The sequence below is a fragment of the Peromyscus maniculatus genome, chromosome 21 (assembly GCF_049852395.1).
Source record: "Peromyscus maniculatus bairdii isolate BWxNUB_F1_BW_parent chromosome 21, HU_Pman_BW_mat_3.1, whole genome shotgun sequence".
Taxonomy (NCBI): domain Eukaryota; kingdom Metazoa; phylum Chordata; class Mammalia; order Rodentia; family Cricetidae; genus Peromyscus; species Peromyscus maniculatus.
The window spans coordinates 54,793,426-54,807,759 of record NC_134872.1 but is presented as its reverse complement, the minus strand read 5'-3'; the positions used below and the strand labels follow the sequence as shown (position 1 = coordinate 54,807,759).

Here is a 14,334-nt window from a genome sequence, read left to right as displayed (position 1 = left end):
GAATCTAAAATTTAAAATAGAAAAAAAAAACAGCAAAACCAGATTGTGATGTTTTCTAGAGGATGTAAGAACATGGAAGTTGATATCTGCTCTACAAAGAGGTACAATGCAAACACACTGCTTAGATATGGGAGACAGTTGAGATAAGGAGGAAACCACGGCCTCAGAATTGAAACAAGAGACAACAGCAAAGAGAAAACAACAGGTTCTAAGAGTGGGAGTCCACCACTGAAAACATCCTGGGAAGCAGTGTCAGAATGGGGATTCTGGATGTACTAGAGAATGAATTCCTGTGATAAAACCCTGAGGGTGAGACATGGAAACAGTATTTAGACCTTCACACTTACCAGTTCTGCCTCCAAGGGCTTTATCAGGTGTGCACAGTTAAAACTGGGAAAAGCTTCCTATTCTTTCCATCCAGATTTTGGAGGAGGAGGAGGAGGAGGGGAAGGACGAGGACGAAGACGAGAAGAAGAACCAATAAGTATTTGTTTCTTACATATTTTGTTCCTTTTAAAATGGGTTTTAAAATCTTTCTAAATACTGAAATACATACATTTTCATTTCGGAAACCAACTGTAAGAATTCAATTGTCATATATTACTAAATGTTGTTTGTTTTCTCAAGGAAATTTTTATCCATGCCCTGCATTTGATTTTTAGTTTCCTCATTAGTGGAGATATCAGTAGATTTTACTTTTTCATTTTTAAAAAGAAAATTATTGGGATTACTAAATACTTCTTTTTCTTATTTAGAAAAAAACTGTTAATAGAGATCTAATTAGCAGTCACATTTGCATAATGACATTCTGTTAATTTTGGTCATTTTAGGATTTAACACTTAGACAACTTTTACCCCCTTCTTCCCCTAAAGCATATTCTGCGTTATTTCCGACATTCAGAGAGAAACAACCAAGTTCAACTAAAGGAAAGATGACACATTCAACTGATTCGCCTCACTTCTTTAATAGGTGACATAAGAATGTTTCCTCCTTATGAAGTTCAGTGGCAAGTCCTGATGAGATCTTGAAGAAAGTAACAAATGCATGACAGAATTAACAAGTGTGCTCATGTTGTACAGATGGTGCACTACTTGCTCATTACCTGGGGCTTGATACAGAGTAGACATTAACCAAAGTTAACTTCAGATATAAAGGCACTAAGTTGGATTCAGGACTCCATACTGGAAATAGGAAGCAAGAGCACTTTGACAATTACATATTGCTCAGGGCCTCCACCCCAGGAAGGACTTTACCTTCCAGCAGCTCGAGACTTGCCCCACCTCCAGTGCTCACATGGCTGACCTTGTTTTCAGTGTCCCATTTGGCACAGCAAGTAGCAGTATCTCCACCCCCTATAATGGTGACACAGCCCTTGGAGGTGGCCTTTACAACTTCATCCATGAGGGCTTTGGTTCCCTTAGCAAAGGCATCCCATTCAAACACCCCCATAGGTCCATTCCAAATAATAAGCTTTGCCTGGGCCACAATTTGAGCATTGTTTTTAATGCTCTCAGGACCACAGTCCAAACCCATCCAGCCAGATGGTATGCCAGATTCTAGAGTGGCTTGTCCAACTTTTGCATGCTCATCAAACTTGTCTGCAGTTACAAAGTCAACAGGAAAGGTTATCTTTACACCGTTCTTTTCTGCTTTGGCCATGATCTCTTTGACAATTTTGGCTCCCTCTTCATCATATAAGGAAGCACCAATCTCCATGTTCTTGAGTTCCTTCAGGAAGGTGTAAGCCATCCCACCTCCAATAATCATGAAGTTGACTTTGTCTAACATGTTTTTGATGAGTTGGATCTTATCTGTCACTTTGGCTCCACCAAGGATAGCCAGGAAGGGTTTCTCTGGGTTTTCTAAGACCTTGGCAAAGTAATCTAGTTCCTTCTTCATGAGGAACCCAGATGCCTTCTGGGGCAAATTTACTCCCACCATGGAACTGTGGGCCCGGTGTGCAGTGCCAAAAGCATCGTTGACATAGATATCACCGAGTTTCGACAGTGATGCTCTGAAGGCTTCTACTTTAGCTGGCTCAGCGACAACCTTCTTTCCTGAAGAATCCTGACCCTTGCCTTCTTCCTCCACGTGGAAGCGCAGGTTCTCCAAAAGGATGACAGACCCATTATCTGGATTGGCACAAGCTTTCTCTACTTCAGCTCCCACACAGTCCTTCAGGAACAAAACATCCTTGCCCAGCATGGATTTGAGCTCAGCAGCAACAGGCTCTAAGGAATATTTGTCTGGCATAGGGACACCGTCAGGCCGGCCAAGGTGACTCATAAGAACTACGGACTTGGCTCCCTTTTCCAGACAGTGCTTGATGCTTGGGATGGCAGCCTTGATTCTCTGGTTGTTGGTGATTTGGTTGTTCTTCATAGGAACGTTAAAGTCTACTCTCATGATGACTCTTTTCCCCTTAACGTCTACTTTGTCCAGAGTCAACTTACTAGAAAGAGACATCTTGATGGTATGTTGAACAACCTCTTTACTGCTGCTAGGAGGCTTGCTCGGTGGTGATTTTTAACGCTTGAGCCTTGGCCCCACCCTGTCTCTCTGAGTTCTAAGTCTCCCGCACAACCGCCAGTAATAGACTTTGAAAGGAAATCCAGCTCTATGATTGGTCCACGATCCTGTCTATCTTGATTTGGAAAGTTTTGCCTGGTACAGGTTCAAACTGCCATCCTAGAATAATAAACAGTAAAACTGAGAGCTGAACACTAAAGATGGGAAATTAAAAAGCTTTCAAAGTAAAAAGCGCCAGAAGGCCAGATTTTTTTCTTCCTGGTTCTTGTTTTTACATCATCTTTCAAATATATTTTGTTCCTAAGAAATTAAAAAGTATAACCAACCATAAGAATACCAAAAAAAATAAATAACTCTTCCCCACATCCAATCTCCAATTACATTATTGACTAAAATCCTCAGCAATGCAACTGATGAAAATTTGAAAGCAATTGTCTTTAATTCAAGGTAGCATAAGATGTGTCCCTTCCTTGATAAATATTTCTGATGAGGTCACAGCTTGATGTCAGGCATTGTGATATATTCTTACTTCGGGTGGGAATCATGTATTTCTCTTAGCATAGGGTTCTTAAATTATTTATTAATTTTTAGACTTTGGTGAAAGAATGCTTGCTGCCTCCTGCAGGAGACTAGCACAGGATACTAGCAAAGAGAACATCACATATCTGTCAGGATTCAGGAGTTATGATATTGTCCCTTTTCTTTCTTTCTTCTTTCTTTTGCTTACTCCTTGTATGATTTAGAAATCAAGTATTTCTTGAGTTGAAGTTTTCAACCAAAAATGAAAACAAGTAAAAAAAATTTCAAAAGCATATTTATAAGGCTGGTTGAGTGGTGAAACTAGTATGATATCTCTCCAGGTTGCTCTTTTTGTTCAGGATTGCTTAGGGTGTTTGGGGTCTTTAGAGTTTCCACATGAATTTTTGGAGGTTTGTTTTTCTGTTTCTATGATAACTGTCATGTAGGATTGCTTTGAATCTGTAAATCACTTTAAGTAGGTTGATCAGTTTCACAATATTAATTCTACAAATCTGTGAATGTGTGTGGTGGGGGAATCTTTCCATATGCCAGTGTCTTCCCCCATCTCTTTTAGAGAAGTAAAGTTTTCATTGTCAAGGTCTTTCAGTTTCTTAGTTTTCCCCTAGAATTTTCTTTGCTTTTTGAGGCTATTGTGAATGAGTGTTCCCTCTTCCCATGATCTCTTTCTCAGTATGTTTGTCATGGCTTATGGAAAGGCTACTAATATTTATAAGGTAACTTTGTGCTCTATTTGTTTTAATGTTGATAGTTTCTAGTTCTTTTCTGCTGGAATTTATGGCATCTGATGTATAAAATAATATCATCAAAAATAGTAATAAATTGATCTCCTTTCCCATCTGTATTCTTTTAATTTCTTTCTTTTGTCTTATTGTTCTAGCTACCACTTCCAGCACTATGTTGCAAAAGTGTGAGGATAGTGGACAACCCTGTCCTATTCCCAATGTAACCAAATAACTGAGTTTTTCTCCATTTAGGAATGTTGATCGTGTTTGACATATAGAATCTTTATTATGTTGAGGTATGTTCCCTCCCATTGAACTTTGTCTAGGACTTTTATCATGAAGCCATGTTGTGTAGGTGGCCTTTTCTGTTTCACCAGCAAGATCCCAAATAACCACAGAGAAACATTATTAATAAGAAAAGAAATGCTCAGCCGATAACTTAGGCTCATTTTTAGCTACCTCTTATAACCTAAATTAACCTGTCTTTATTAATCCATGTGCTGCCCTGAGACTCGTTTACCTTATGTTCGTACTTCCCATCCTGACTGCTCTGTGTCTCATGGCATCTCCTCATGACTCTTCAGACTCTGTTCTTCTTCTCCCCAGCATTCTCTCTGTCCCCAAAATGCTGCCTAGGCATTTTACTAACAATGAGAGCAACACATCTTCACAGTCTACAGAAGGATTATTTCACAGAAATTCCCCTTTTGTCTAATTAAAAAGGAAGGTTTTACTTTAACAGAGTAAAATTATATACAATAAAAAGTTATAAATTGCCGGGCAGTGGTGGCGCACGCCTTTAATCCCAGCACTCGGGAGGCAGAGGCAGGCGGATCTCTATGAGTTCGAGGCCAGCCTGGTCTACCAAGTGAGTTCCAGGAAAGGCGCAAAGCTACACAAAGAAACCCTGTCTCGAAAAACCAAAAAAAAAAAAAGTTATAAATTAAGAATTATAGTTGCCATATCCAGTCCTTTTGTATTTGGCAAAATAAAGAGCATACTCCATCAGCTGTCTTCTACTGTAAAGTCCAGAATTTCATACCTAATTTACTTTCTACAATAATTTAGGGAGGGAGAACTGTAACTGTAACTATCTACTCTTCAACCCCATCAAAGACGAGAGAAGGATATATTATTCCTGAGTAAACAGAAAGAGCAGAGCAAGCAACTTCCAAAATTAAGAGATTACTAAAACAACTGGCTGCCTGGACAGATTCCCTAGGTTCTTCCATAATGTTGGCACATCCAACTTTGGCTTACAGCCCTAGTAATCTGACAGACATTTTTGAGATGCAGGAAGTTGAAAGACTGTCCTACCATGCCTTGCAAAGCTTGACAGCTGCTCCCTTGTGCATCTTGCTGGTCCAGTTTGGACAGTTTACTGCCAGCAATTGAGGCAATGGCAAATTCTTTTCCCAAATGGCTAGTTTTTGCCATAAAGAAAGCAAGCTCCCTATGGAGGTACTTTAATGCCCATCATCCTCTTTTGAAGTAAATTGATGTTGTCATGCAAAGCCTTAGGTTATTAAAGATGCTGAATACCATATTCTGTAGATCTCTGAAGTGTTTAAAGACCATCTATCTATCTAAATATATCTATTTAACTTTGAAATCATTCTAATATGACTACAAGTTTGATTATTATAGATGACTATTTTTTTTATTTTACATTACTTTTCTAGTTTAGTTGCATAAGAACAATATTCCAAACAAAAGTAGAAACATACTGATGTATTTTGAGATTAATAGTTGTTTTTGGATTAAAGTATATTAAATAATTTACCCTTTTTCCTATCATTCCTGTATCATATCCACATTTTTTCCTCTAGGAAGAGATCTTTGAATTTAACACTTTTGGTTAGCATTTTCTCTGACTATGAGTAATAACAATTTGTAACCAACACCCATAAACAATGACAAACATCCATAATCCATTGAATAACAAAAACTCACTCATAACCCATCTCTTGGGAATGTGGGCATCATCTTTTAGACTACTTTCTGTTATTTGTGGATGTTAGTATCTTTGAGAAAATCAGGATAATTGTTAGGTCTTGACTAGAGTAATTTGTGAGGTTGGATCATCTCAGCAAGCTTCCTCATAGCTGTTTGAGACACAGAATTCTGAGGGGACTAAAAGACGCATTTTGAGATGCTGGATGACCTGGGCCATCTATTTTTATTGGTGTCTGGTCTCCTTATTCTGAAAATACATAAACTTTTTAAGGTTCCATACAAGTCTGTATTAATACAGTATAGACTTGTATTGTACGTATTAGTCAAAGACAATTTTTTGTTTTATGTTTTAGCAGGTAAAATATATATTACCTGTTTTGTAGTTTTTCTAGGTTTATTTCTTTAAGTCTGTAATGAGGACTTTCAGAGGATTCTGCCCCTATAAAACTTGGTCCATATCAACCTAAAATGAATCCACATCCTCTCATTTCCTGTGGAAATAAAAGCATAACCTCTTCTCCAAAGTCACATACCTTTCCATTTTGAAGTCAAGATTTTTTTTTTTTTTTTTTTTTTTTTTTGGTTTTTCAAGACGGGATTTCTCTGTGTAGTTTTGGTGCCTGTCCTGGATCTCAAATTCACAGAGATCTGCCTGGCTCTGCCTCCCAAGTGCTGGGATTAAAGGCATGCACCACCACTGCCCAGCTAAGATATTTTTAAAATATGTAGATTGGTTTAATCTGGCAACTTTCATAATCAAATGTCTCTTAGTAGCTATCGCTTCTTTATCAGCAGTCAAAAAAATTTAAAGACAACACAGTAACATAGGATTCAAACTCCCTGTGTATTTTCTATTTTTGCATGCCTTTTTCTTTTATATTACACCAATCTTTCTTTAAAGACTTTATTACTTTTACTATTTTTTTTATGACTGTCTATACCATTTCTCTTTTCTCTCCCAAGCCTATGTACATTTTAAACACACTGTAAACCACTTAGAGTTTGGGGTTTTTCTCTGTCTGGATTTGTCGTTACTGTGTATTAGTAATCTTTTCTGTATGCATAAGCAAAACTTAAATTCGCCATGTGGCTTAGTTTATAGCATTTTGGTGGAGCTCTCTCTGGCAGCGCTCACACTGGCTGCTCATGCCCACAGGCAGTTCTGGGAGATGTACTTCTGTACTTGGATCAGCATGAGAGACATGAAACAAGGAAGCCATGTTTGGTTCCATTTTTGTGTGCTTAGAACTTTTTTAAAAAGCTTTTTTTTGGGTCTTATGTGGATGTAGTTGCCCAACTTTGAGTGTCATATGTAGGCAGACTTTTTTTTTTTTACCAGCCAGTTGCCAAATAATCACATAGAGACTTAATATTAATTATAAATGATTGGTTAATAGCTTAGGCTCATTTTTTGCTAGCTCTTGTAACTTAAATTAACCCATTTTTATAAATCTATATGCTGCTCTGAGGCTCATTCCCATCCTGCTCACTCTGCATCTCATGGAAGTTCCTCATGACTCCTCAGACCGTACCTTTCTTCTCCCCAACATACTCTCTGCCCCAAAAATCCTGCCTAGCCATCGGTCAGTCAGCTTTTTATTAACAATAAGAGAAACACTTCTTCACAGTGTACAAAAGGTTTATCCCACAACAATGTTGAATTTTGTCAAAGGCTTTTTTCTGCATCTCTGGAGAAGATCATGTGACCTTTTTGTCATTTGTATAATTTATTACATGTATTGGCTTATGCATGTTGAATCTACCCTGAGTCTCCTAAATAGAGCCAATTTGATCCTGGTGAATGACTATTTTTGATATACACTCATATTCAGTTTGCAAGTGTTTATTGAGGCTATTTCTCTCTTTGTTTATTGGGGATATTGGCCAGAATTATCATAATCTTCAATATCATTAATATTATAATACTTTTCTTTCACCTCTCTCCTTGTGCTTCTTCCTCCCCTCCTCATCCTCTTGCTATTGTTTCTTTACCTGATTGCTTCTTCTTTAGGTAACACTAACTTTGTAGATGAAGTTTGTTAGTGATTCTTCTGTTCCTAGTATTTTTATTATTAATGTTTATATCCTGACAGTTTGCCCTTCCTTCTCTCATCCTGGTCCTTTGTCCCATCTCTCTTCTGCCCCAATATCCACTACTCCTCTTTTTCTCTCTAGAAAAGGGCAGATTTCTCATGGATGTCAACCAAACATGGCATATCAAGTTGCAGTAAGTCTAGACACCTCCCTTTTTATTAAGGCAGGATGAGGTGATCTGATAGATAGGAGGACAATGGTCAGAAAAGCAGGCAAAAGAGTCAGAGGTAGCCATTGCTCCCACTGTTAGAAGTCCACAAGAAGATCAAACTACACAACTGTAACATTTGTGCAGAGGGCATATAAGGCTCAGTCCCATGCAGGCTCCCTAGTTGGCAGTTCAGTCTCTGTGAGTCCATATAAGCCAAGGTTAATGGTTTCTGTGGGTTTTCTTGTGGTGTCCTTGACCCCTCTGGCTACTACAATCTTTCCTCTCCCTCTTCCACAGGAGTCCCTGATCTCACCATAATATTGGCTTTGGGTCTGTATCTGTTTCCATCAGTTGCTGGCTGAAGTCTCTTTGCTAATCATTAGACTATGAATCAGTCTATGAGTGTAGCAGAATATGATTAGGAATAAGACAATATTGTGTTATTTAATATCCATGAGTTTATGTAATTAATAGAGCATTGCTTGCTGTTGAATTTAAGCTTGTGATGCATGAGTTATGTAGAATACATGAAGTTATTTCAGTTAGTGTGAATCTGTTAAGATTTGTTTTGTGTCCCAAGGTGCCCATTGTAGAGAAGCTAAATGTAATATGTGCATATTTTTGTGTTCAGTGAAATATTCTATAGAAATATTCTACTTAATATTTGATGCCACTTAATTCTGGTGTTTCTATTTTTTTTCTAAATGACTTTTCTACTGGAGAATGTTGGGTATTGAAATTACTCTTACTATTGAATTAGTATTAATCTATGTCTTTATTTCCAGTATTTTTAAAAGATTTTATGTAACTTTTTATTATCATTATTATTAACCAAATGTTATTGTTGATGCTTTAATAAAAGACATTTAAAATATAGACACAATGGGGGGGTTGATCATTTTTCTAGTAGAAAATATTTTCAAAACACTAACTCAGTTTCACAAAAACAGTGGATTTAGATCTTCATCAGAGTGACCTAAACATACATTCAGTATGAAGTTTCCTAGGTTTTAAGTATAAGGTAATCTACAAAAATTAAAATAAAATAAAGCATATTCTGAAGGGATTTTACTTATTTAATTTTTGAGAGCAAGCAAGTTGACAGCACATAGGAGTGACTTGGTGTGGGGAGGGCGTGAGGCAAGGAAGAATAATTCAATTCAATGGCATAGACCGTATTTCCAACAAGATCATAGAAAACTTTCCGCAAACTGAGGACAGACATACTCAAACAGATGGAAGAAGCACACAGAACTCCAAATACACAAGACTAGAAAAGAGACACTCACAAAATGTTATATTTAAAACACCAAATAAACAGAACAAAGTAAGGATCCTGAGAGCTGCAAAATAAATCCACAGGTCAATATAAAAGAAAGCTCATCAATTGAACAGCTAATTTCTCAGTGGAAACTGTAAAACCAGAAGAGTGTGGTGCAATGTATTTGGCCATGAACGTCAACCTAGACTATTGTTACAGCAAAACTATCTGAATAACTAAAGGAGAATAAAATATTCTCCTTCTTCTATGCCTAAAAGTTCAAGATTTGGTGTTTCCACTATACACCACAGTTTTGCATGTTGCTTTCCTGTGTGTGCCTGTTTAATTTTTTTGTATTCTCTGCTTGAATGGCCCAGTTCTTTTGACTTTTCTTTAAGTCCTAATATCCTATCATCTACTACATTCATTCTACCTGTCCTTCCATTTTCAATTCCATCTTCCTTTTAGTTGGAGTTCCCTTTAATATATTTCATGTCTTTTTTAAACTCTTTAAATTCCTTAATAAAACTTTATGATTTTTTTTAAAGATTCTGTGTCCTGAGGTTCATTCTCATTGTAAAATGTTTCTGTAAACGTAGTGGATTTGGTGGGACAGGGTCACATTGCTGGGGCTCTACATATTGTGTTTTAGCCATTTGACCAGGAAATGTGGATTTCCTTCATTGATTAAATTCTAGGGCACCTCAGAGTTACCCCAGTGCACAGGATGTCTTAAGGTTGGGATTATACAGGTGATCTAGGGTCCACTGGACTAACCAGTCTGTGCGGGCATAGCGGATACATGATCTGGGCTAGGCCTGAAGGTTGGATATGCTAGGGTAGGGTCAGGAATATTTATCAAACTCAGCTCTACTATTGCTATTAAATTGAAGTGTGTACTGATTAATGCAAACTCTTGTGAAGTCTAGAACCTTAATGTAAATAAAAATTAAGCAAACTGTATCATAAATATTGTAATACCATACTGGAAAAAACAAACTCCAAATCAGCAATTCAAACAAATACCAAGGGAGGATTAATATGCAAATAGTAAGATTTATTTAAATTTTTTAAAACAACCAAGGTCATTGCAATCATCTGGACATGCAAATTCTGTTCATTAAAGCTACATTTTTATAAGGTGCTTGAAAAACACAAAAACTAAAATGTAAATTGAAATTTAAAATTTGAACCACTGATTCCAGCACATCTGAAGAAGAGCAAATGGTTGGAAGAAATCAAAGAAAGCTAATGGGGATTTGTTTTCAGATATAATAGCTAGGCAGAGCTAGGAAAGATGACTGACAGTTACAGTGGAAGTATATGCTGTTCCTTTACTCCGTTGTGCTCTGGGGACCTGATTCTTATTTTCTGGATGGAGTTTCAGTAACCTTAGTCATGCAGACAAAAAGTATGACCTTGGGTTTGACTCAACTCCATAAATGTGTCACAGAATTCAGAGGTCAAGATCCAAAGGTATTATTGATTATGTTATTTTAAAATCTTTGGATGTAAAATATTTCTACTAAATGGAATGATACAGAATGAAGGAATGTTTACTGTTTGGAATCATTTGAATGCATCTATATTTCTAAATTCCTGGTGGAATGTGACAAGACTAAGTAGAAGATATAGTCTTTCTTCACATGGCCCTGTTCATTTGTACTGGAAATTTAATGAATTTTGCCTTCACAGTTGCATGTAGCTTTGCACTCTTGTTTAACCATTGGATAGTCACAGGTTACTGAAGCCTTCAAATCTGCACAGTTAGAATAGTGATCTTCATATTCACAACTATTTGCTGGAAAAAAAAGAACAAAGATATTCATTGCTTTGTTATTATTTTCCTGTATTAAAATAAAACATATGAATTGGGAGAAGGGGATTAAGCAAATGAATGGATGTCCTTTAAATTAGAACTTTATGACATGTCTTTAAGATGAATTAATGTATTTCTTCACTCACAAAATGCTTGAGAAAATTAACTTGAGTGATTCTTTGAGGAACTAAACTATCTGGAGGCTAGAAAGATGGCTCAGTGATTAAGAGTTTTTGCTCTTCTTGCAGAGAACCTAGTTTTGATTTTCAGAATCCACATCATGGCTTAAGACCACCTGTAAATTCAGTTCCATAGGACCCAATGCTCTCTTCTGTCCTTCATGGTCACTGGGTTCAAATGTATGTGCATAAATACATACGTGCACACAAACATTTATAAACATAAAATAAAGATAAATACTAAAATAGAATCTCATATTTAAAATGTCAGACATTATGCAAGTACTTTCTAAACTTGAGTTGATTAATATTTAAACTCTATATTCTCAGCAAATCAAGTTTCATTAATATGTTCTATAGCTACTGTGCCTAGCAGCGAGCCTCTTTATGTAAAAATACTGATCATTAAATCATTCCAGAATGTTCTCCTGTGCAAAATTGCCCTAGACTTTGATTCTGTTTTTCATACAAAGAGGAGCTAATTTTATGAAAACAGAGGCTTGGAAAAGTAAGTAGTGGAGAATTCTCTTCTGATTATTAAATATTTATATTCAAATGTACAGCAGTGACCAGAAACCCAACAAACCCAATTGAAATTCATGGCCCTACAGTCTTTGTCATGTCTTTAATGTATATTGACAGCTCATGAACCTCCATTCAGCTCACCCAGTCTCAGAGAACTGGAAACTCATAATTACAAAATCATTCAAAATACCTTGCTTATTCCTCTGTACTTTTGTTATTGTTTATTGAGACAGAGTCTCATTGTGTTGCCTAGGCTAGAATCTAGTCCATCCAATCACATATCTCTGGTAATTCCACCTCCAGAGAAGCACCACTACAGGCACATGGCTAGTCCTCTTTCACTTTGTGTGGTGGTTCTCTGCAAGCTTTCCACCTGGCAGGGGGAAAAACATGATCCATGAAGAGATAAGAATGAAAGTCAGCCTGATTTTATGGTAAGAATGTTGGGCCAGGACTTCTAGAGTTTGGCCGAGATCATTTTATATTAGCCATGTTTAAGTCCAGCACAATTTTGGGGAAAAAAAGTTTTGTGATAACAATTAACTCAGTCCCAAGTACACAGCAATTGAAGACATGTTTACATGGAGATTCTTTACAAAGTACATCTGTCTTCTTTCGTAAGAATGGGTACTGTTGACTCAGAGATAGTGTCCAGGATTTAGGGTCTAGGAAGATGACTGAAGTAAACATAACCCCTGCGGGTGTCAGGATTGGCGAGGCCCTAAGATGACATAGAAGTCACTTAGGCTGTTGAAATGCACAAGTGACATCACTTGTAAGAATGGGTTTTATGACCTAACATCACTGCTGAAGATTTACAGATAAAGGGTTTAGGATAAGCGAGACAAATTCTGGGAGATACGGTGGAGGCTGTCTCATCAGATAGCAAAGGATCACCAGGGTGTAAAACCATCTAATTCCTGACATTCCAGAAAGAGCAATTATGTGTCTCATTCCACTGAAGAGATAAGCTCTATGTTTAACTTTCCTGACTTCCCTGGTGCTTATCTGTGTGCACAGGGCCTTTTTGCCCTTTACACCTCTCCATGTCCATGTATATATTCATCAGCACTAAACAGGCACAGTTAACAAAAAAGTACTGTTATTCTACCTTCTCTCTCTGCAATCCATTTTCATGCAGTAGTGGCAAAAGCCTTTAATCCTAGCACTCCGGAGACAGAGAGAGGTGGATCTCTGTGAGTTCAAGGCCAGCCTGATCTACAGAGTGAGATTCAGGACAGGCACCAAAACTACTTGGAGAAACCCTGTCTCAAAATATTAAAACAAAAATCCAAACTAAAAACAGCCTAAACCACAAATATGTAAATTTAAAAACTACTAAAATAAAAATGAAGAGCTTTTCATTTCTATTTCTGTTTAAAGTCTTTCAGTTGGCTGTTTGTTACTGCTAGGATAGACTCCTTTAAAGGCACATTCAGCAGAGCTGTGAATATTTGGCCCTCCTTTTTTAGTGTATAATTTTAATATCATTAGTACTGTGAACTTTATCTATGCAAATACACAATAAAGAATTCAGTAATTCACTGGAAAAGGCACAAATATTGCAGTGAATTGCCACCAGAATTTCCCATGTTAATTTTGATATTATTTTCCATTTTTATAAATACCTTGCTGTGGGATGTTCTGTAGGTCCTGTGGGACCCCATTCTCAGGTTCTTTGTGGCGTTACCCAGCAGGTCCGTATAGAGGATGATTAGGACCATGGGCCTGAGTGCAGGTGTTTGAGATGGTCTGCACTTGGCTGTGCTGGGGGATGGTCTGTATGTCAAGTTGCTCTGATTGGTTAATAAATAAAACCTGATCGGCTGTGGCTAGGCAGGATAAAAGGACAGAAAGGCAGAAGGAGACGCTGCAGCCGCCGCAATGACCAGAGAGGCTGCAGCCGCCGCAATGACCAGAGAGGCTGCAGCCACCGCCATGACCAGCAGCATGTGAAGACGCCAGTGAGCCACCAGCCACATGGCAAGGTACAGATGTATGGAAATGGATCAATTTAAGATAAAAGCACAGTTAGCAAGATAAGGACAGTTGGCAAGAGGCCTGCCACGGCCATACGGTTTGAAAGCAATATAAGTGTCTGTGTTTACTTGGTTGGGTCTGAGCTGCTGTGGGACTGGCGGGTGACAGAGGTTTGTCGTGACTGTGGGCGAGGCGGAAAAATCAAGCTACAATACCTTATTGCTGTTACAGTTCCTTTATGTAGCCTCAGCTAACCTTGAGTTTGATCAATATTCCAAAGTGGATTTGAAATCCTGATGCTCCTTCCTCTGCCCCCAGAATGTTGGGATTATATTTTTTCTTTATATTTGTATTCATAATAATACTAAAAATGAGATACTCTGACATTCATTTCAGTCCCTTCCTGTGATAAAATACTAGCATTTTAATGAACTCACAATATGTATAGATTTGATTTAGACTCTAAAAATGCACAGAAAATTGCTAAAAAGCAGAAAATCATGTAACTGATGACTAAATGGAAAAAAATTCAAATAACAATCTAGTGCCGTAAGGTAGATCCAGGTAATGGTATTTG

The 14,334-nt window shown here is 37.5% G+C and overlaps 2 protein-coding genes across 8 annotated transcripts in view; both read right to left on the bottom strand.

Annotated features, from left to right (window-relative positions):
- Positions 1-946: 946 nt before the first annotated feature.
- Positions 947-3,751, bottom strand: LOC121826328 (phosphoglycerate kinase 2). Its single transcript, XM_042270170.2, has one exon. It carries the CDS (start codon positions 2,465-2,467, stop codon positions 1,214-1,216), a length of 1,254 nt encoding a protein of 417 aa, XP_042126104.1. The 5' UTR covers positions 2,468-3,751; the 3' UTR covers positions 947-1,213.
- Positions 3,752-10,290: 6,539 nt separating this feature from the next.
- Positions 10,291-14,334, bottom strand: part of LOC102904052 (cysteine-rich secretory protein 1-like) — a 107,881-nt gene continuing 103,837 nt past the window's right edge. For all 7 annotated transcript variants that reach the window (XM_076557862.1, XM_076557860.1, XM_076557866.1 and 4 more), the window contains one exon: positions 10,291-11,055. In XM_076557862.1, coding sequence (XP_076413977.1) covers positions 10,928-11,055 — 128 coding nt within the window. In that variant the 3' untranslated portion in view covers positions 10,291-10,927. The remainder of the gene's footprint in view (positions 11,056-14,334) is intronic.